Source organism: Oncorhynchus clarkii, chromosome 31 (assembly GCF_045791955.1).
Source record: "Oncorhynchus clarkii lewisi isolate Uvic-CL-2024 chromosome 31, UVic_Ocla_1.0, whole genome shotgun sequence".
Classification (NCBI taxonomy): Eukaryota; Metazoa; Chordata; class Actinopteri; order Salmoniformes; family Salmonidae; genus Oncorhynchus; species Oncorhynchus clarkii.
In genome coordinates, this window is record NC_092177.1 from 40,458,133 (window position 1) to 40,479,941 (window position 21,809).

Here is a 21,809-nt window from a genome sequence, read left to right on the forward strand (position 1 = left end):
TACTTGGACATCCTCATCTGCTCATCTATCACTCCAGTGTTAATTGCTAAATTGTAATTACTTCGCCACTATGGCCTATTTATTGCCTTACCTCCATACTTCATTTGCACACACTGTATACAGATTTTTATATTGTGTTATTGACTGTACGTTTGTTTATTCCATGAGTAACTCTGTTGTCGTTTGTGTGGCACTGCTTTGCTTTATCTTGGCCAGGTCGCAGTTGTAAATGAGAACTTGTTCTCAACTGGCCTACCTGGTTAAATAAAGGTGAAATAAAATACTTTTTTTTTTAAAAGAGGGGGGTGGCAGGGGGCTGGGTGGGATATAAGTATTTTGTGGGTCCAGTCCTCGGAGGCAGAGAACATGATTGAGTGCTGCAGCCCTGAGAAAATAAATGCCCCACAGACCCACCGGTCTGCTTCCTCCACTGCTCACCATGTTTCATGTCCACACAATTAAACAAGTCCCCCTGACCGCTTGCAGCCTTCTCCTAGTGTGTGTGTGTGTGTGTGTGGATGCGTTTCAATTCACCAGGAGATCACCGGCTGTAGCAAATCTTATCTGAGCCATTATTAGCGGTATTGTTCATCTTTATGGCTGAGCAAACAAGCCTCCGATACCGTTAACAGCCGAGAACGTTCACATGTGAGGTTAAGCATGAAGACAAATGGGGCAGGGATCACACGGCATAACTCATCCTCTGTTAAATGGTACAGTTATGATTGCGAGGTAAGGCACTTAAGTGGAGAGTGAAAAGGACAAGAAGGTGATGTCAAGCAAAATGTTTTTTATTTTTATTGTTATGGTTTTAACTTGACTAAGTTCCTCCAGGTGTCATGGGCAGAGAATGAGCAAATAAGTCAGGAACAGCACACAAGCTATCTGCTGGCCAGCTGTATGGGAGCTGCAGAATGTCAACTTCAACAACCATTTGCAAAGCTAATATACCAGTTCGCAAGTATACATGAACAGTGTAACTGACTTGACTGTCATTTCTGTGTAAAAACCCACATTAATGCATGACTGTAAAACAAATGAATGGGTGACCTGCCATGATCGGTTAAGGCTATCTTATTGGATATAAGAGCTGTCCAATGGCTGTGAACAGTGGAGAGGTCAGTGGTTAAGAGCGTTTAATGGGCTCATGCTGGAGTGAGGGTTAACGGGAGGTAAATTATTCTGCAGAGTCAGTCAGTGTGTGTGTGTGTGTGTGTGTGTGTGTGTGCGTGTGTGTGTGTGTGTCATATCAGTGAGTTAGCTCCAGAGACTGTAGCCACAACAGATAGAGACCACTTAGGGAAATTTCACAGACACTGAATACACACTCTATCCAGTCCCATCCCGCTACACCCCAATGTTAGACAACTTCATCTTTCCTATAGGACAGGGGTCACCTGCCAGTGACCTGTTATCAATGGCCCTGGCACGCCCTCCAGACCTCGTTAATCTGTCATGATACTTTTATATCTGCTCAAATGGTTGTGTGGCGGTTAGCTTCATGTGATCTCTAATGGCTGACATAGGTCTGTTGCGTTTTGGCAACGCATGAAATCTGTATGGGAGGATATCCATCGCCGAAAGCAGGTTGGTTGGTCTGGTCTGCATCGGTTCCTCTCACAGGTAGCAAAGCCTCTCATCCTCCTCTTCCACCAAACCTCTGGCAATAGAAGAGAGGAAAGGGAAGAGAGGAAAAGGAAAACTGTAAGAAGGTCTGCTGATAACACACACACACAGAGTTCTTCCACTTCAGCTAGGAGGACTTAGACCCAACATGGCTAGCCTCCATAGAAACATTGTCGGTTTTATTTACTTCTTAATAAGCCACTATGAAAACATACCTATCGGAGTTACGGATATTGCTTTTTCATATTATTGATTTCAACCAGATTGTTTAGATAAGATGTGAATTAGATCAGATGAATTCCATCAGTTGTGCCTATTTTTCCTATTTCATTCATTATAGCCACCATATCAGGGCTAGGGGTAATCTCAATATCTGTTTAAACCTCTGCTTGTTGTTGTTGTGTCGTCTACCACTAAGACATTGTTTGTGTCCCAAATGGCACCTTATTCCCTATAGTGCACTGCCTTTGACCAGAGCCCTATTGTCCCTGCTCACAGTCCGAGTTACACACATAACACTGCAAGCAAGTGAATTGTCAACATTAAGACTCCGTCACTGGGGAGCTACAACAGCAGCGAGCATCTGGTCCAAATGGCTGTGTACATTTTACAGGCGAGACTCGTGTCATAAGGCTCTCTTCTGCAGACACATTTCCAAGGTGTGGAGAGAAGCTTTTTTTCCATTTCTTATTCATGCTTTTAAATCACAGATGACAAAACAGCCCTGTTAACAAGATGTTTAAAAAAGTTAAGCAATGTCGCACCCAGACCGTCTTGCCTGCCTGTGTCTTGACAAAGTGTGTGTGTGTGTATGTAAATGTGTGCGCGTGTCTTGAGTCCATGTGGTGCGCGTCGTTGGAACAGTCTGTTCAGGAACCAGAGTGTTTAAAAGATGGTGGGTTGCGGGGCTGCTGACATTAACAGGCTGGCGGATAAAGTGGCTTGGCAGAGACCCAGCCCACGGTCCTGACAGTGTGAGGTCCCCCCCACCCCCTGTCCATTCTAATGAGGAATTGTTTGAGGCTGCCTCTTCCTGAGCCTCAAGGATGTATGGGGGGGGGGGGGGGCTCCCAAGGATCGGATGCGTAAGGAAGGGGAGTCCAAATGTAGGGGAGTCGGCAAGGGCAAAGTGCATCACTCTACATACCAGGATGGCAGATGGTTGAGCGCACAGACAGACAGACACAACAGGAGGGAGGCATGACAGAAACACAAAAAAACATCTTCAATAGGCACACCTGACAGGAAATTGCATCATGTTTTCTGGGGCTGTCGTAGGGTCTGTTTCCTGTGACCCCAGTTAATCTTGAATGTCAGGCCTTTGTTCTCAGGAATGTCTTAATATGGATATGGAGTTGCCCAGGTGACATGTCACACATACTACATGTTCACAGTGTAGAGCTACACAAATATTGTGAACAGAATCGAAAATATCGCGTCATCTGAAGACGTCATTGTAATACTACAGAGGCCTCTGTACACTCTTCTCAATTTACATCAACAACATAGCTCAGGCAGTAGGAAGCCCTCTCATCCATTTATATGCAGATGATACAGTCTTCTACTCAGCCGGCCCCTCCCCGGATTTTGTTTTAAACGCCCTACAAGAAAGCTTTTTTAGTGTCCAACAAGCTTTCTCTGCCTTGTTCTGGACACCTCCAAAACAAAGATCATGTGGTTTGTTTAGAAGAATGCCCCTCTCCCCACAAGTGTGATTACTACCTCTGAGGGTTTAGAGCTTGAGGTAGTCATACAAGTACTTGGGAGTATGGCTAGACGGTGCACTGTCCTTCTCTCAGCACATATCAAAAGCTGCAGGCTAAAGTTACATTTGGTTTCCTCTATCGTAATCGCTCCTCTTTCACCCCAGCTGCCAAACTAACCCTGATTCAGATGACCATCCTACCGATGCTAGATTACAGAGACGTCATTTATAGATCGGCAGATAAGGGTGCTCTCAAGCAGCTAGATGTTCTTTACCGTTCAGCCATCCGATTTGCCACCAATGCTCCTTATAGGACACATCACTGCACTCTATACTCTTCCGTAAACTGGTCATCTCTGTATACATGTCGCAAGACCCACTGGTTGATGCTTATTTATAAAACCCTCTTAGGCCTCACTCCCCCCTATCTGAGATATCTACTGCAGCCCTCATCCTCCACATACAACACCCGTTCTGTCCGTAACATTCTGATAAAGGTCCCCAAAGCACACACATCCCTGGGTCACTCCTCCTTTCAGTTCGCTGCAGCTAGTGACTGGAACGAGCTTCAACAAACACTCAAACTGGACAGTTTAATCTCAATTTCTTCATTCAAAGACTCAATCATGGACACTTACTGACAGCTGTGGCTGCTTTGCGTGATGCATTGTCTCCTCTACCTTCTTACCTGTGACCAATCATGTTTGAACAATCATTAGTTAACCTCTTGAAACTAGGGGGCACTATTTTCATTTTTGGAAAAAGTAAACGGGCTATTTTTCAGGACCAGATAGTAGAATATGCATATAATTGACAGCTTAGGATAGAAAACACTCTAAAGTTTCCAAAACTGTAAAAAATATTGTCTGTGAGTATAACAGAACTGATATTGCAGGCGAAAGCCTGAGAAAAAATCCAATCAGGAAGTGACTCTTATTTAGAAACCTCTGCGTTCTTATACGTCCCTATTGAGCAGTGAAAGGGATAAACCAGATTCTTTTTTCTATGGCTACCCTAATGTGTCTAGTGTCACAAGACATTGTTTCAGGCTTTTATTTTGAAAAATGAGTGTGAGCGACAACATTGCGTCAGTGGTCAGCTGGTGGCTCTCAGAGTGATATGTGCTTAATAGACGGCCATTGTTTCTCTCGCTCCTACTAAGAAGCCAACTGACCCGGTTGATATATTATCGAATAGATATTTGAAAAACACCTTGAGGATTGATTATAAAAAACGTTTGCCATGTTTCTGTCGATATTATGGATCCAATTTGGAATATTTTTCGGCGTTGTCGTGACCGCAGTTTCCGGTGGATTTGTCAACCAAACGTGAAGAACAAACGGAGGTATTTCGGCTATAAAAATAATCTTTATGGAACAAAATTAACATTTGCTGTCTAACTGGGAGTCTCGTCAGTGAAAACATCCGAAGATCATCAAAGGTAAACGGTTAATTTGATTGCTTTTCTGATTTTCGTGACCAAGCTTCCTGCTGCTAACTGGACATAATGCTATGCTAGGCTATTGATAAACTTACAGATGCTTGTCTTGCTTTGGCTGTAAAGCATAATTTCAAAATCTGAGATGACAGGGTGATTAACAAAAGGCGAAGCTGTGTTTCACTATATTTCACTTGTGATTTCATGAATATGAATATTTTCTAGTAATATTTTTTGTCCATTGCGTTATGCTAATTAGTGTCAGTTGATGACAATTCTCCCGGATCCGGGATGGGTAGTTCCAAGAGTTAACACTGCTGTGCAGTCTTTTTCACTACTACATGAGCCATAAGCCCTGTAGGTTATCCATTGTTATGCATAGGGACATTTGGGTGAAATGTATCAATGTCTCGAGTATGGCGCTGGAGGGGATGGCTGCCATTTTATGGGCTCCTGACCAACTGTGCTATTTTGTTAGTTTTTTTCTGCATTTTTGTAACTCATATTGTACATAATGTTGCTGCTACCGTCTCTTATGACCGAAAATACCTTCTGGACATCAGAACAGCGATTATTCACCTCGAACTGGAAAAACATTTTTTCTTTAAAGATTCCGATGTGAAGGATTTGCTTTGTCAAGACAAGGTACAAATTCCCATCATCAGCGTGAAGACAGAGAAAAGGGGGGAGGAGTGCCTTGTAAGAACTTGCCAATGAGTAAGTAAACCACCACTACCCTCTATATTATTGGCCAACGTGGAATCATTAGAAAATTAGCTAGACGATCTATGATTAAGACTACCCTACCAACGAACATTAAAAACTGTAATATCTTATATTTCACAGAGGCGTGGCCGAACGACGACACAGAGCTGGCTGGCTTCTCCGTGCATCAGCAGGACAGAGCAGCTACATCTGGTAAGACGAGGGTCGGGGATGTATGTCTATTTGTCAGTAACTGATGGTGCGCGATGTCTAATATTAAAGAAGTGTTGAGGTATTGCTCGCCTGAGGTAGAATACCTCATGATAAACTGTAGACCACACTATCTACCAAGCGAGTTCTCATTTATACTATTCGTAGCCGTCTATTTACCACCACAAACCGATGCTGGCACTAAGACCACACTCAATGAGCTGTACAAGGCTCATTGTACAAGGCCATAAGCATAAGCTTCTGGAAAATGCACATCCAGAAAGGGCACTCCTAGTGGCCGGGGACTTTAATGCAGGCAAACTTAAATCTGTTTTACCTTATTTCTACCAGCATGTCAAATGTGCAACCAGAGGAGAAACCAGAGGAGAAAAAAGACACATACAAAGCTCTCCCTCGACATCCATTTGGCAAATCTGCCAATAATTCTATCCTCCTGATTCCTACTTACAAATAAAAACTAAAGCAGAAAGTACATGTGACTCGCTCAATACGGAAGTGGTCCGATGACACAGATGCTATGCTCTAGGACTGTTTTCCTAGCACAGACTGGAATATGTTCCAGAATTCATCCAATGGAATTGAGGAGCATACCACCTCATTCACTAGCTTCATCAATAAGTGCATCGACGACGTCGTCCCCAGTGACCGTACGTACATTTCCGAACCAGAAGCCATGGGTTAAAGGCAAAATCCACACCGCGCTAAAGGCTAGAGCTGCCGCTTTCAAGGAGCAAGACACTAATCCGGACGCTTATAAGAAATCCCGCTATGCCCTCAGATGAACTATCAAACAAGCAAAGTGTCAATACAGGACTAAGTTTGAAAAATATTTTACGGACTACAAAAGGGAGACCCAGCCGCAAGCTACCCAGTGACGAAAGCCTACCAGAAGAGCTAAATGTTTTTATATACGCTTCGAGGCAAGCAACACTGAAACATGCATGAGAGCACCAGCTGTTTGGGACAATTGTGTGATCACACTCTCCGTGAGCAAGACCTTTTAACAGGTCAACATTCAAAGCCGTGGGGCCAGATGGATTACCAGGACGTGAACTCAAAGAACGCACGGGCCAACTGGCAAGTGTCTTCACTGACATTTTCAACTTCTTCCTGACCGAGTCTGCAATACCTACATGTTTCAAACAGACCACCATAGTCCCTGTGCCCAAGAAAGTGAAAGTAACCTGCCTAAATGATTACCGCCCCGTAGCACTCATATCGGTAGCCATGAAGTGCTTTGAAAGGTTATGGCTCACAACATCATCATGCCGGAAAACCTAGACCCACTCCAATTCACATACCACCCTAACAGATGCACAGATGACACAATTTTTAGTCACACTCCACACTGCCCTTTCCCACCTGAACAAAAGGAACACCTATGTGAGAATGCTGTTCATTGACTACAGCTCAGAATTCAACACCATAGTGCAGACTAAACACCTCACTCTGCAACTGGATCCTGGACTTCCTGTCGGGATCCTGGACTTCCTGTAAGGGTAAGCAGCAACACACTGGGGCCCCTCAGCGCTGCATGCTCAGTCCCCTCATGTACTCCCTGTTCACCCATGACTACATGGCCAAGCACGACTCCAACACCATCATTAAGTTTGCTGACGACACAGCAGTGGTAGGCCTGATTACCGACAGCGATGAGACAGTCTATAGGGAGGAGGTCAGAGACCTGGTAGTGTGGCGCCAGGACAACAACCTCTCCCTCAATGCGAGTAAGACAAAGGAGATGATCATGGACTACAGGGCTGAAATGGAGAGGGTCGAGAGTTTCAAGTTCCTTGGTGTCCACATCACCAACAAACTATCATGGTCCAAACACACCAAGACAGTTGTGAAGAGGGCACAACAAAACCTTTTCCCCCCTCGGGAGACTGAAAAGATTTGGCATAGGTCCCCAGATCCTCAAAAAGTTCTACAGCTGCATCCTGGCCGGTTGCATCACCGCCTGGTATGGCAACTACTCGGCATCTGACCCGTAAGGCGCTTGTGTGTATGGCCCAGAGCTTCCGGACATCCAGGACATTTATACTAGGCGATGTCAGAGGAAGGCCCCAAAAATGTCAAAGATTCCAGTCACCCAAGTCATAGACTGTTCTCTCTGCTACCGCATGGCAAGTGGTACCGGAGCGCCAAGTCTAGAACCAAAAGGTTCCATAACAGCTTCTACCCCAAGCCATAAGACTGCTGAAAAATGTATCAAATGGCCGCCTGGACTATTTACACCCCCCCCCCTTTGTTTTTACACTGCTGCTACTCGCTGTTTATTATCTACGCATAGTCACATTACAAATTTCCTCGACTTAACTGTAGCCCTGTACATTTACTCGGTACCGGTACACCCTTATTATAGCCTCGTTATTGTTATGTAATTCTCTTGTGTTACTTCTATATATACAGTGGGGCAAAAAGTATTTAGTCAGACACCAATTGTGCAAGTTCTCCCACTTAAAAAGATGAGAGAGGCCTGTAATTTTCATCATAGGTACACTTCAACTATGACAGACAAAATGAGAAAAAAAATCCAGAAAATCACATTGTAGGATTTTTAATGAATTTATTTGCAAATTATGGTGGAAAATAAGTATTTGGTCACCTACAAACAAGCAAGATTTCTGGCTCTCACAGACCTGTAACTTCTTCTTTAAGAGGCTCCTCTGTCCTCCACTCGTTACCTGTATTAATGGCACCTGTTTGAACTTGTTATCAGTATAAAAGACACCTGTCCACAACCTCAAACAGTCACACTCCAAACTCCACTGTGGGCAAGACCAAAGAGCTGTCAAAGGACACCAGAAACAAAATTGTAGACCTGCACCAGGCTGGGAAGACTGAATCTGCAATAGGTAAGCAGCTTGAAGCTTTGAAGAAATCAACTGTGGGAGCAATTTTTAGGAAATGGAAGACATACAAGACCACTGATAATCTCCCTCGATCTGGGGCTCCACGCAAGATCTCACCCCGTGGGGTCAAAAATCACAAGAACAGTGAGCAAAAATCCCAGAACCACACGGGGGGGCCTAGTGAATGACCTGCAGAGAGCTGGGACCAAAGTAACAAAGCCTACCATCAGTAACACACTACGCCGCCAGGGACTCAAATACTGCAGTGCCAGACGTGTCCCCCTGCTTAAGCCAGTACATGTCCAGGCCCGTCTGAAGTTTGCTAGAGAGCATTGGGATGATCCAGAAGAAGATTGGGAGAATATCATATGGTCAGATGAAACCAAAATATAACTTTTTGGTAAAAACTCAACTCGTCGTGTTTGGAGGACAAAGAATGCTGAGTTGCATCCAAAGAACACCATACCTACTGTGAAGCATGGGGGTGGAAACATCATGCTTTGGAGCTGTTTTTCTGCAAAGGGACCATGACAGCTGATCCGTGTAAAGGAAAGAATGAATGGGGCCATGTATCGTGAGATTTTGAGTGAAAACCTCCTTCCATCAGCAAGGGCATTGAAGATGAAACGTGGCTGGGTCTTTCAGCATGACAATGATCCCAAACACACCGCCCGGGCAACGAAGGAGTTGCATCGTAAGAAGCATTTCAAGGTCCTGGAGTCCCTAGCCAGTCTCCAGATCTCAACCCCATAGAAAATCTTTGGAGGGAGTTGAAAGTCCGTGTTGCCCAGCAACAGCCCAAAAACATCACTGCTCTAGAGGAGATCTGCATGGAGGAATGGGCCAAAATACCAGCAACAGTGTGTGAAAACCTTGTGAATACTTACTGAAAAGGTTTGACCTCTGTCATTGCCAACAAAGGGTATATAACAAAGTATTGAGATAAACTTTTGTTATTGACCAAATACTTATTTTCCACCATAATTTGCAAATGAATTCATTAAAAATCCTACAATGTGATTTTCTGGATTTTTTTTCTCATTTTGTTTGTAGTGTACCTATGATGAAAATTACAGGCCTCTCTCATCTTTTTAAGTGGGAGAACTTGCACAATTGGTGGCTGACTAAATACTTTTTTGCCCCACTGTATACTATATATATATATATATTTAATTTTAGTTTATTTAGTAATTATTTTCTTAACTCTATTTCTTGATCTGCATTGTTGGTTAAGGGCTTGTAAGTAAGCATTTCACGGTAAGGTTGTTGCGCATGTCACAAATACAATTTGATTTGATAAGGCCCACCTGTAAGCAGCGATCTCGATTTCCCGGGCCATCTTCTGACCCAGCAGCTCCTCGTAGTCATCACATTGTTCCCTCATCTGGACCTGCAGTTCATGCTGCTGCCTCCGCATCTCCTCAAGACGACACTGAGGAGAAACAGAGAGATAATGGGCCACGTTCTAATAGCCGCACAAGCATACTACCACTTAGTACTAAACCATGTATCTAATGTATTGGACACATTCTAAGTGGTATGCTAGTGTGGTTATTGGAACAGAGCCATTGGGTTTATGGGATTGGTGGAGGTAGAAGTTATTGGAATAGAGCCATTGGGTTTATGGGATTGGTGGAGGTAGAAGTTATTGGAATAGAGCCATTGGGTTTATGGGATTGGTGGAGGTAGAAGTTATTGGAATAGAGCCATTGGGTTTATGGGATTGGTGGAGGTAGAAGTTATTGGAATAGAGCCATTGGGTTTATGGGATGGGTGGAGGTAGAGGTTGACCCTAACAGCTGGTCTATGGTCTGATATTGAACTTTCTACCCTTAGGATTGAAGGTAAGGTAAACTGTTCCTAGATCTGTGATTATGATTGAGTGTAGGAACATTTTCTCCTATAACTATAACTATCCTATAAGATTGAGGGTAGGCTAAACTATTCCTAGACCTATGATTAGGTTTGAGGGTGGGAAAAATTGTTTCTAGATCTTTGGTTCGGATTGAGGGAAGGGTTAACTGTTCATAGATCTGTGATTAGGGGCCGTGTCTACTTGGAGCAGAGATGGTGGGGTACTGTACTGGGGTCAGTTTAAGCTCAGTGGGGTCTGTCCCTCTTACCTCCAGCTGAAATATCTCCTCCACATACGCTTCTCTCTTCATCTCAATCTCATCTTCCAGCTCCTCACCACACTTCTCCAGCTCTGCAAGCTCCTTTTCAAGCTCTGCAATCTATACACACAGGTACAAACGCAAAAACACAGAAATTCAGGTACATGGTCAGAGGAAACATGAGATGCATGACTTAATCTCTGCCAATGTCATTCTAAACAGCACATTGAAACCTCTAACTGTATACTCTCTTACTAACACACACACATACAATCACACCTGGCTCCCTGCTGTAAGTACACTGAACAAAAATATGAATCCAACTGTTACGTTCGCCGTTTTTTGTTTGTATGTGTGTGTTTCAGGATGGCTTCCTGAAATTCCCCCCAAGCAGCTGATTGGTCGGCCACATCGAACATTGGAGAGCTGACCCCGCCCCCTCGTCAGGATACAGCTGTATCCCACTAGACTCCTTCTTCCAGCTATATAAGCCAGTGTTCTGTTACTCAGAAGAGAGCTGAGGGTTATATCATGTGTTGGTTGTTTCTCAGATAGAGCTGATGGTTATGTTCTGTGATTGTTGCTGAGGGAGATGATTAGTATGTCATGTGTTGGTTTTTGCTGAGAGACAGGTTTTTTTGTTAAGTACTTTGTAGCCGCTGCTTTTAAGGTATGTGTGTCCCCATAGGAGGCAGTGTTTTTGATTATTGAATTTTTTTTACTTACGTTTGTATTCTGTTTTTGTTCCCAGGGGGAAAGGGGAAGGCACCTAGGGAGTGCTTAGGCAAGAGGGCATACATAACCCGTAGTATTCACTGTCTATGCACACTAGGTAAGACCTGGGCGGACCACCCCCTGTATTTTGGTTAGCGCACCAGGTGGTGCTAAGTAGTGGGTAGGCAGGTAAGGTAGGAGAGGGGACTTTGACATTAACTTTCTTTGCTTTGGTTCCATCCAGACCCTTTTCCCCAAAATTACAGTGTGATGAAATAAATTCCCAGTAAACGGTAAATTCTCTGCCTTTGTCATCTTTACTCGCACCTATAATCCCATACCTCTTTCACTCTATGGGGAGTTGAGTTGTAGCAGGGCGTTGCGTTCCCTCTTCCGAGAGGCGTACGTAACACCAACATGTGAAGTGTTTCATGAATTGAAATAAAAGATCGCAGAAATTTGTTAACATCCCTGTTAGTGAGCATTTCTCCTTCGCAAAGATAATCCATCCCCCTGACAGGTGTGGCATATCACAAAGCTGAATAAACATCATACACAGGTGCAACTTGTGCTGGCGACAATAAAAGACCACTCTAAAATGTGCAGTTTTTTGTCACACAACACAATACCACAGATGTCTAAAGTGTTGAGGGAGCGTGCAATTGGCAAGCTGATTGCAGGAATGTCCACTAGAGTTGTTGCCAGAGAATTTAATGTTGATTTCTCTACCATAAGCCACCTCTAACGTTTTAGAGAATTTGCAGACCACGTGTATGGCGTCATGTTGGCTGATGTCAACGTTGTGAACAGAGTGCCCCATGGTGGCGGTGGGGTTATGGTATCGGCAGGCTTAAGCTACGGACAACAAATGCAATTGCATTTTATCGATGGCAATTTGAACGCACAGAAATACCGTGAAAGGTATCTATGACCAACAGATTGCATATCTGTATTTCCAGTCATGTGAAATCCACAGAATAGGGCCTCAATGCATTTATTTATTTCAGTTCACATTTCAATTTCCTCATGTGAACTGTAACTCAGTAAAATCTTTGAAATTGTTGCATGTTGCGTTTATATTTTTGTCCAGCGAAGTTAAACAATTAGCTGTCAGAGACGGATGAGGATACGTCCTAAATGGCACTCGATTCTCTATATAGTGCATTACCTTTGTCATCTGGAAAAAAGTAGTGAACTATATATGCAGCAATCTGGCAGACGGCCCCAGTCAACTAGGTCTCTCTCTCTCCCTCCCCTGGTCGGATGCCCTGTGTGTGGGCAGGGGGGGTTGGGTGTGTGTCATCCCCATCAATACATGTTCTACTCTATTATACACACCTCTAAGCTGAGCCTGATTTCACTGCAAAGTTGTTTGTTTGGCCAAATTGTGTCTCAGTGAGAAACCAGAACTGGGACATCCATCACGGCCGGTGAGAGATAGATTAAGGGAGGGGAGAAAGACAGGCAGGGACGTGTCCATCAGACTAGGCCCAGGCCAGGCAGAGCGAGGGCTCGCGTGCTGCACATTAAGGGAAGAGGAGACGGTGTTATGAGAGTGCGACTGCGGTTACCGAGGGGGCCTGTTTATTTAAAGACCACAACCTCGGTAATGGGAACCAAACCGCCATGTTTGTTGTGGAAATGGAGAGGTGTCGGCTGTGGTCCGACCACTGATGATTACGGTGGAGAGAGCAATTAAACCAGTTACTGTCGATTTAAGTCATTGACTGATTCTATTAAGTGTGGATTCTTGAATGATAGATGAACTGCAATGGGAAGTTCCAGCATTTCCTTGAATACTGTAAACTTGAGTGAATCGTTGAGTTTTGGGGTGGTTGGAGACTAATTCTTGAAAGACTGTACTGAGACATTTTACCATTTTATCAATAAAGCCTCTCTGTTGTGTGTTTCTTTTTCTCTAGGAGACGGGGATGGGTGATATATGATGTTCTATTTCCATTGTTCAGTTTGGGGTTGGAGTCTCTGGAGACACAGAGGAGGAATGTGTGAAGTTTTAAGAAGTTGATGATGAAGAAGAGAGAGTACTGTGAAAAGTCTGTCTAATAATATAAGAGAGAGAGAGAGAGAGAAAACGCTAGAGAAGACACTCATTGAGAACTCCTGAGGAGTGAACTGCCTTTCTCTCCCTAAACTTTACTGTCTGTGGGAAGAAGCCATACATTTTCTACAATTCCTCTTGATTTCGTAGCTGATGTTTGATGCTGAACTCATGGTGGGGCTGGCTTTTCTGAGGAGATGTCTGAGAACTGTGAATGTACTGGAAGGAAAGTTTACGGGAGAGAAAGAAACTTGAGAAACAGTCAAAATCAGCAGGTAGTGATTGTCTGAGAAAAAGTAGGTGAATGCCAGAGAGAGAGATAACAGTTCCTCACCAGTTTCTTCAGTTCGTTGACGTCCGTTATTTGGCCAACGCCTGTGACCCCCGCAGGTCTGGCCACCGTCAGCTCCTTTCCAGCTCCAATGGCGACAACAGCACCAGCAACAACCGCACCAGCTTCCCTGCACTCACACTGGAAACATAACATAGTTCACTGCATGACACTAGTTGACAGAGTTTCCCTTAAATTACTTTCCAGGGGGGGTCGTTGTTTAACAATGCAGTATGCGTGGGTTATTCATGTCCAATGAAGTCCTTATGTAGATACACTTCCAATAAAGTGTTACCCTTTCCCCCATAAAGGGAATGGTGAAGAGGAACAACTTAGACAGCAAACGAGTGGCAACAAGGGCTCACAGGTGTGTCAGAGTCAGCCAGCAATCACAATCACACTTCAATCCCAATGGCAATCATTTGGGGATGGAGACAATTGCACCTTGTGAGACACTAATGGAGGCCAGGCCCAGACCGCAAGCTGTCCAGCTGGCAATGAACGAGGGAAGGAGGAGGAGGAGGAGGAGGGGAGGATGAAGTGGAAAGGAGAGTGTAAGTGTCTGGGTTAGAGAGACTAAGAACAGTGGTCAATTTCAACTAGTTCTCACAGTCTCACATCCGAATCCATGTTTTGCAAACGTCAAATTTCGAAGTAGTTACAAATGTAAAATTTGTAAGGTTAAGTTAAGGAATTAACTTCTAATGTTTAAGGTTAGGGCTACGTTTAGGAATTAACTTTGAATGTTAAAGGTTAGGGTTAAGTTTAGGCATTAAGTCCGAAATCTTAAAGTTTCTATCGCTGGATTCAAATTTGCAACCTTTGGAATCAGAGGTAGATGCTCACGCCCATCCACCATCGGCCTCGCAAAACCAAAACTTACTTGACGGTAACAGCGCTCACTGTTGCCTATAGTGGCCGGTTTCCATGTCATCTTTTGACGTCCACAGACAAATGGACATCAACTATTGACTTTAATCACGGGTAACCTGGCTGTAAATTTAGCCCAAAGCCTTTTCACATACACACCGCCTAGGGGCCTGGGAAGGAGCCCAGGGGTCTGATTACGAACGTGACCTCGCTTGGGGGGGCAGACATCCCCGACCCGGGACCCTATGGTGGGTCAGACCCCCCTGGAGAGCAAGGTTGACCCCAGCAGAGCACCTCTAGCTTGTAACACACTCACACAAACTCTCTTTCTGTAAAACACACCAACATAGACACACCAACGCAAGACACAGAGGGACAAAGTGGGTCTGTACTGGTGTGCGGCAGCACCTCCGATTCTAAGGTTCGCCTCTAGTGTTATGTCAAGAGGAAAAGAAAACAAGCGGGCACGTCCCTCTGCGATGTGAGAAGGCTCAGATTTAGCCGGACGGTTTGGGGAAGAAAGGGGGAGTGGTGTGTGAGTGCACTGTCAGGAGTTACATTGACGGGGGTGTGTGTTCTGTTTTTGTGACATGCACATTGTGTGTATGCTCCAGACTCTGTACCTGGATGGTCTCAGCCAGCTGGCTGTAGTTCTCCTTGATATCTATGAGGGCTGACTTGATGTCAGGGTTGCAGAACTCCAGGACTCCTCTCCCTGCTGCAGCTGGACCCTCAACAGGGGCCACCATGTTCTGAACCGTCTGCAGACACACACACCATAAGGTAAGTAGATAACAACATTAAGCCCCCACCGTGTACGTCTTCAGGTCACAATACCTAAAACTCCATTATTAACCTCCATGCATCTATGATAGCAGAATGAAGTGCTGGAGAAATACCCAAGCAGCTTGACCCTCATCTAATTTTTCCTCGACATGAGTAACGGCGGCTGATTCATCAGGAGAATAGGTGTTTGGAAATGCCTGATAATAATAGCAGTTAATAAAACAAAGGGGGACTTTTGTTTTCATTTGGTATTGAGCCGGTGCTGTGAGTTATTCAGTGCAGGGAGTTATCGAGCATGTCCCTGAGGGAGTGTGTTAAACGTAGCCGGCCAGCCGAGTGGCCGGGCTTCACAGAGGAGAAAAAAAAACTGACTGATGGAACTGCCTCGCTTTCTCCCTCTCTCACTGCTCCCAGTTTCTTTTCTCTCTGCCTCGGCCTCTCCTACCGCCTCGGCCTCTCCTTCCGCCTCGGCCTCGCCTACCGCCTCGCCTCGTCTATCTTCTATTATGCTGTCTCCCTCTGACCCTCTCCCTCTGATATTGCATTAACACCCCTACTCTTACGATAAGTGCCATGGGATCTTTAGTGACCACAGAGAGTCAGGACACCCATTTAACGTTCCATCCGAAAGACTACACCCAACACAGGGCAATGTCCCCAATCACTGCCCTGGGGCATTGGAATATTTTTCTTAGACCAGAGGAAAGGGAGCCTCCTACTGGCCCTCCAACACCACTGCCAGCAGCATCTGGTCTCCCTTGCAGGGACCAACCAGGACCAACCCTGCTTAGCTTCAGAAGCAAGCCATCAGTGGGATGCAGGGTGGTATGCTTCTGACATTGCCCTGTGTAGGGTGCCGTCTTTCGGGTGGGACGATAAACGAGTGCCCTGACTCTCTGTGGTCACTAAAGGTCCCATGGCATTTATGGTAAGAGTAGGGGTGTTAACCCCAGTGTCCTGGCACAGGTCAATTATGTTTTTGACTGCACTGGGCCTTTAAAGATATGTGGGTTTTGGGTAATGAAATTACAAGGCACAAGGCGATATTTATAAAAATAACAGGAAAGGAAAATAATTTCTCCAAAACAAAATATAAGTGTTGATATTAGTTGGCAGAGGTCTTTACCTCAACTTGTGTTTGGATGTATTTCTAATACCCTTTAAGACTTTTTGTTTGCAGATGTTTTCCTCCCCTTTCCCTCTGTTTGACCAGAAATTAAAGCCATTACTTGATATGCTCTTGTGAACTTCACATGTTAGAAATTTCCTTCAACAACTGGTCATATCACCTGTGAGATCTATCCTTGGCAAGGCTTATTCTGGCTCTACCCTGCTTTGCTCTAATCCTGTCTCAGTACCACAATTGTTCCTCGTAAAATAACTACTGTTCATGGTAAAAACCTGGTCAACAAGGTGGCCGGGGTCATCTGAACCCGTGTTGCCCCCCGGCAAACCCTAATGGGAATCTCTCCAACACCTGCCCTTGTCTGAAGTTTTAGTGGCTTTGGCTAAACAGAAAAGCTTGCTGCTTGTGTAAAGGTGGTGGTTCAGCAAACCTTGCCAGAGATCTGAAGACTCATTGGGTAAACAGTCTATTGGCATGCATGAAATATGGGTTCAAACCCAGTCACACATGTAATGACTCAGAGAGCCATTGAGTAGTATAATTTTCCTCATTTGTGTACTAATACTGTGGGATAATCAATGTTTGCCATCCAGCCATATCTAGGATATGTCCCTTCTCTCTTACCGTCTCATGCTGTGCCTCCATGTGAGCCAGTTGTTCCTCATAGATTTTCACCTGCTCCCTCAGGGCCAGACAGTCTGTGGTCACTACATCCACTTCCTACAAAGGGGTAGCAGACAGCCAGGTCAATAGAAAACCGAAAGCACTCGTATGTTGAAAGCTCCCGCTTGTCTTTTGATAGACTAGATGTCATTTTCACAAGATTGCTTACACCAGTGTTTCCCAAACCGGGTGCTGGGGGCCCAAATGGGTGCACATGTTTGTTTTTGCCCCCGCACTAAGACGCTTGATTCAACTAATCAACTCGGCATTAAGCCTTTAGTTGAATAAGGTGTGTTACTGCTCGGGCAAAAACTAAAATGTCTACCCTTTTGGGCCCCTAGAACCATAATTGGGACACACTGGCTTACACCAATCCAATCCTTTAATATCTACACTTAACAACATAAAACGCAACATGCAACAATTTCAAATATTTTACTGAGTTACAGCTCATAACAAGAAAGTAAATTGCAATAAATCCATTTAGCCCTAATCTTCCACATGACTGGGAATACAGATATGCATCTGTTGGTCACAGATACCTTAAAAAAAGGTAGGGGCCTGGATCAGAAACCAGTCAGTATCTGGTGTGACCACCATTTGCAGCGCAACACGTCTCCTTCACATGGAGTTGATTGTGGCCTGTGGAATATTGTCCCACTCCTCTTCAACGGCTGTGTGAAGTTGCTGGATAATGGCGGGAACTGGAATATGCAGTCATACACGTCGATCCAGAGCATCCCAAACTTGCTTAAATGGGTGACATCTCTGGTGAGTATGCAGTCCATGGAAGAACCTTGACATTTTCAACGTCCAGGAATTGTGTACAGATCCTTGTGACATGGAGCCTTGCATTGTCATGCTGAAAGGGTAGGGTCCAACGGTGGAATCTTCCTGCTGTGGCTGCCTGAACACATGGGTCCCTGGTGGACGTCACACGTAAGGCAAGCGGTCTGTTACTGTTATCTCTGGGCAAACACAAGGCCGTAAATTGGAGAGTCATGCACTCACAGTCTATGGGCTGTAAAGACCAAAGAAATCCCCCCTAGATCACCCTTCTCTTCTCTTGTTCCCCATCCATCGCATCAGGCTAGCTGTGCTTTATAGCACCATCTCCTGCTTTGGATTTGGATGAGAACCAGCCAGCTCCTCCAGCCTTCTTCCACTGTGGGAAGCCTTGGTGGGAACCTGCTGAACCTTTTAAACACTATAAGCCTCAGCCCCAGATAAAAGCTCAAAAGAACACTCCGAGAATTGGCTGGCAGAGAGACGGACAGACAGACCATGGAGGTTGTCCAAGATGTGGGCAGCTTTACCACAAAATACAAACAGGCTTAATCAATAGCTAATGGCAAGGCTGGATTTTAAATACCCAGCCATGCCTTGTTTTAAGCCTCTTCCAAAGTCTGTCTGCTTGCCTACTGAGAAAGACTGCAGCCTCCTCTCGTGGAGCTGCTTCCAACACCGGTTCACAATCACATACAATCTCTCCTCTCCCTGCCTGTTTCTGTCGGTTTGTTTGCCACCCGACTCTAAGCTCTCTCCACGCTCCAGCTGCTTTCCAATCGGAGCCAGAAGCTGAGCCAGCCAGCAGCATTACTGCACCGACTACATTACAGTCCGTATTGCATCTGTATAGGAGAAATTAAAGACTGAATGACTCAATAAGGAGACACGTCAACAGCCTCTCCCACATCTGGGCTGGCAGTGGGGAGATGGGCTGTGACGGTAGGGACATGTGTGGTGTGGCAGGCAGTGAAGGAATGGGATAGTAGGGTTTGTTAGGACTGGGGTTTTGTGGTTGTGTTGTGGCCACCGGTCCAGACTGTAGGACTGATAATTAATCAACACCCTGTGGGTAGAGATACAGAGGAGCAGCAGGGCTATGCTGAGCCACACAGCTTATGAAATTCGTTTTTTTGAATAGTAGAGAATAAAACTGTGTTGGCAAATCATGGCAATAGTGCCGTCTAGTGGTAGTTATACATTAGTACAGTCAGTTTATTAGTGCTTCTAAAGAGATTTTGGCCTTCTTTGAATATTTAGATAATTCAGGCTGCTTTCCATCCTTCCTTGCCTATTTGCAATCTTTCATTTTGAGGAATGAACAAACTGGGCAAATTGGGTATAAAAGTTGAGCTACCACAAGTTAGATCTATGTCTATGTACAGGTTCTAAATTGACAGTAGCACACACACACGAAAAGTCTCCTTATTGTCAGAGAATAAAAGACCAACGAAGACACCAGTTCAACACAATTACTAAACAGTGACACCAAAATGGCACAGGAAGCGAGGTCATTACCAGGCCAACGTCTTCCTGTTCCAGTTGGACGAGGGTCCTCTGCTGAACGGTCTCCTCATACTGCTCCTGCAGACACTCCAGCTCTCTCCTCAGCTCCTCCACATCAAACAGGCTCTGGTCCTGGACACACACAATGACTTATCAGTCTGGCATTGGTAAGTAATGGTAATGGTCTGTGACAATGGCTACCTGTCAATTTGGCAGCCCGCGTGCCTCTCTGATTCAGAGGGGTTGTGTTAAATGTGGAAGACACACTTAAGTTGAATGCATTCAGTTGTACAACTGACTAGGTATCCCCTATTTCCATCTGCACAGTGGCTGTACATATAGACGCTCACGCTGACACATACACACTCACATTCGTTCGCACACACACACACTACTTATCTGTCACGGGAACCAACCACCATTAGACAACAGGTTCCTTTTCTCCTAGCATTCGTGTGACATGAATGCCTCCACTCTGCTGCATTGTTAATATGTACCCTCTCCTTGCGCAGTCTCTCCATCACGGCGTCCAGGCTGTATTCAGGGACAGCTACGGTAGTGGAGGTGGTCTGTTGGCCGGTCATCCTCTCCTCCAGCTCACAGATCTGGGCCTCCAGAGACTCATTGTCCTCCTCAAAGCAGCGTGCCTATAGGGCGCACACAGCATGTACAAATGGTATGGGAATGTACATGAATGTTAAGAGTTGCAAAATTCTGGTCATTTTCCCATAATTCCCAGTTTTTCCAGAAATCCCAGTTTGACTATTAGAATTCCTGCTTATTCCTTTCTTGATTGCAGGAATATTCCAAGTGTGATTTCTGGAAAATCTGTGAATTTGGGGAAGGTTACCAGAATTTTTTTCCTTGGACCATCTGTGTAGAATAGACTTGGGTCAAATGCATAAGAAATACCTTTGAACTTTTGGGACTATCCCATTGGTTCTACTGTATTTGTTGGTCACTCTAAAATCGAGCACAGTGCTCAAGTTAGTGTTCATTGTGACCCTTAGGTGTCAAGTTTATATAACATTATAGAACCTTAGAATAATGTTTCAAGGGTTGAATCCATCCAGGGCTCACCATGTTGATGAGGGCGACAAAGCGATCATTTAGGGCGGCAATGATGCTGCGGTCTTTAGCGAATCGGACCAGACTCTCCTTATTGAGCATCTTGGCAGCCACAAAGTCCAGCTGGACACACGTACACTCCTCAGCAGCCGCACCCCTGTGGGAGACACACAGCTTATGAGATGCCTGAGTTTGTATAAAGCCCTGGAGAGAGAGAGACATACTAGCACAATACATTTCACAAAAGTATCAGCATGAGTTTTGTGCATGTACATAGAAAATCAAAGATAGCAATCCCTAAAAAGTATTTAATGCATAGCATTGCTGCCCCACCCAAATTAGATCTGTGCAAATAAACACAACTGAGGGGAATATATTGTCATTATCTGATGGAAGTAAAAAAAGGCATTTGTCAACACCCTTCAAACTTTTCCCTTGGAACTGACAACTAACGTAACCAACGTGCTTAACTAACACTAAACACACAATAGCCAACTGGGCGACATTCAATACTGCATATGAAAACCATGCAAAGCTACCACACATGTGCCTGCAATTCAATGAAATAAATATTTAGAAATACTTAAAGAGTGAAAGGAAACAAACATCTGGTCCCTAGGATGTTGCTGCCTGGTCCCACAGATGTTGTCGGACACGTTCTAGTTTTAATCTAAGCAGTCCCCCAAGAAGAAAGGACACTAGCTTGCCGGCCTGTGGTACACCGTAGTAAACCATCCTCAGTGCACAGGGTGTTCTCCATAAAGCCCTTTCCAGTGCGCCATACGCATGTTGAGTCATTTTTGATAGGGCTTACCGTAGCAAAACATTTTGTGACAGAAAACATAAATCCTTGAGTTTAGGTAGTACATCCACATTTCACTCAGTTTCTAAATGATTCCCCACCCCCCTACTGAACAGGACCCAGGCCCTCTAAGCCAGGAAGAGGTGAGGGGGCTACCAAGAAACCACACACTGACCTGGCCTTGACCGCTGAGGAGGGGTACTGCCCTCCACAGCCTCCGCCGGACCGTCCATTCCGACTCCACTGCTCCTCAAACTGCCGGCGGTAGGACGACACTCTCAGCATGGCCATGGCTGATACTGGGACACGTACTGCAGGCTGGGGCTACAGTAACAAATAATGGCAAACGGATGACAGTGAGTCCAGTTTGAGGACTTTATACATGGAGATGAAGGGGAATGTTGCATCCAGGCGATGGATCTCT

At 44.9% G+C, this 21,809-nt stretch overlaps 1 protein-coding gene across 1 annotated transcript; it reads right to left on the reverse strand.

Annotated features, from left to right (window-relative positions):
* Window positions 1-1,283: 1,283 nt before the first annotated feature.
* On the reverse strand, window positions 1,284-21,676 carry LOC139391130 (vimentin-related 2). Its single transcript, XM_071138679.1, has 10 exons — window positions 21,561-21,676; window positions 20,596-20,740; window positions 20,013-20,162; window positions 19,528-19,647; window positions 17,185-17,280; window positions 15,272-15,409; window positions 13,782-13,919; window positions 10,684-10,794; window positions 9,868-9,992; window positions 1,284-1,660 (listed from the first exon to the last, which is right to left on the reverse strand). Exons 1-10 carry the CDS (start codon window positions 21,674-21,676, stop codon window positions 1,618-1,620), a joined length of 1,182 nt encoding a protein of 393 aa, XP_070994780.1. The 3' UTR covers window positions 1,284-1,617.
* Between the last annotated feature and the right edge of the window lie 133 nt (window positions 21,677-21,809).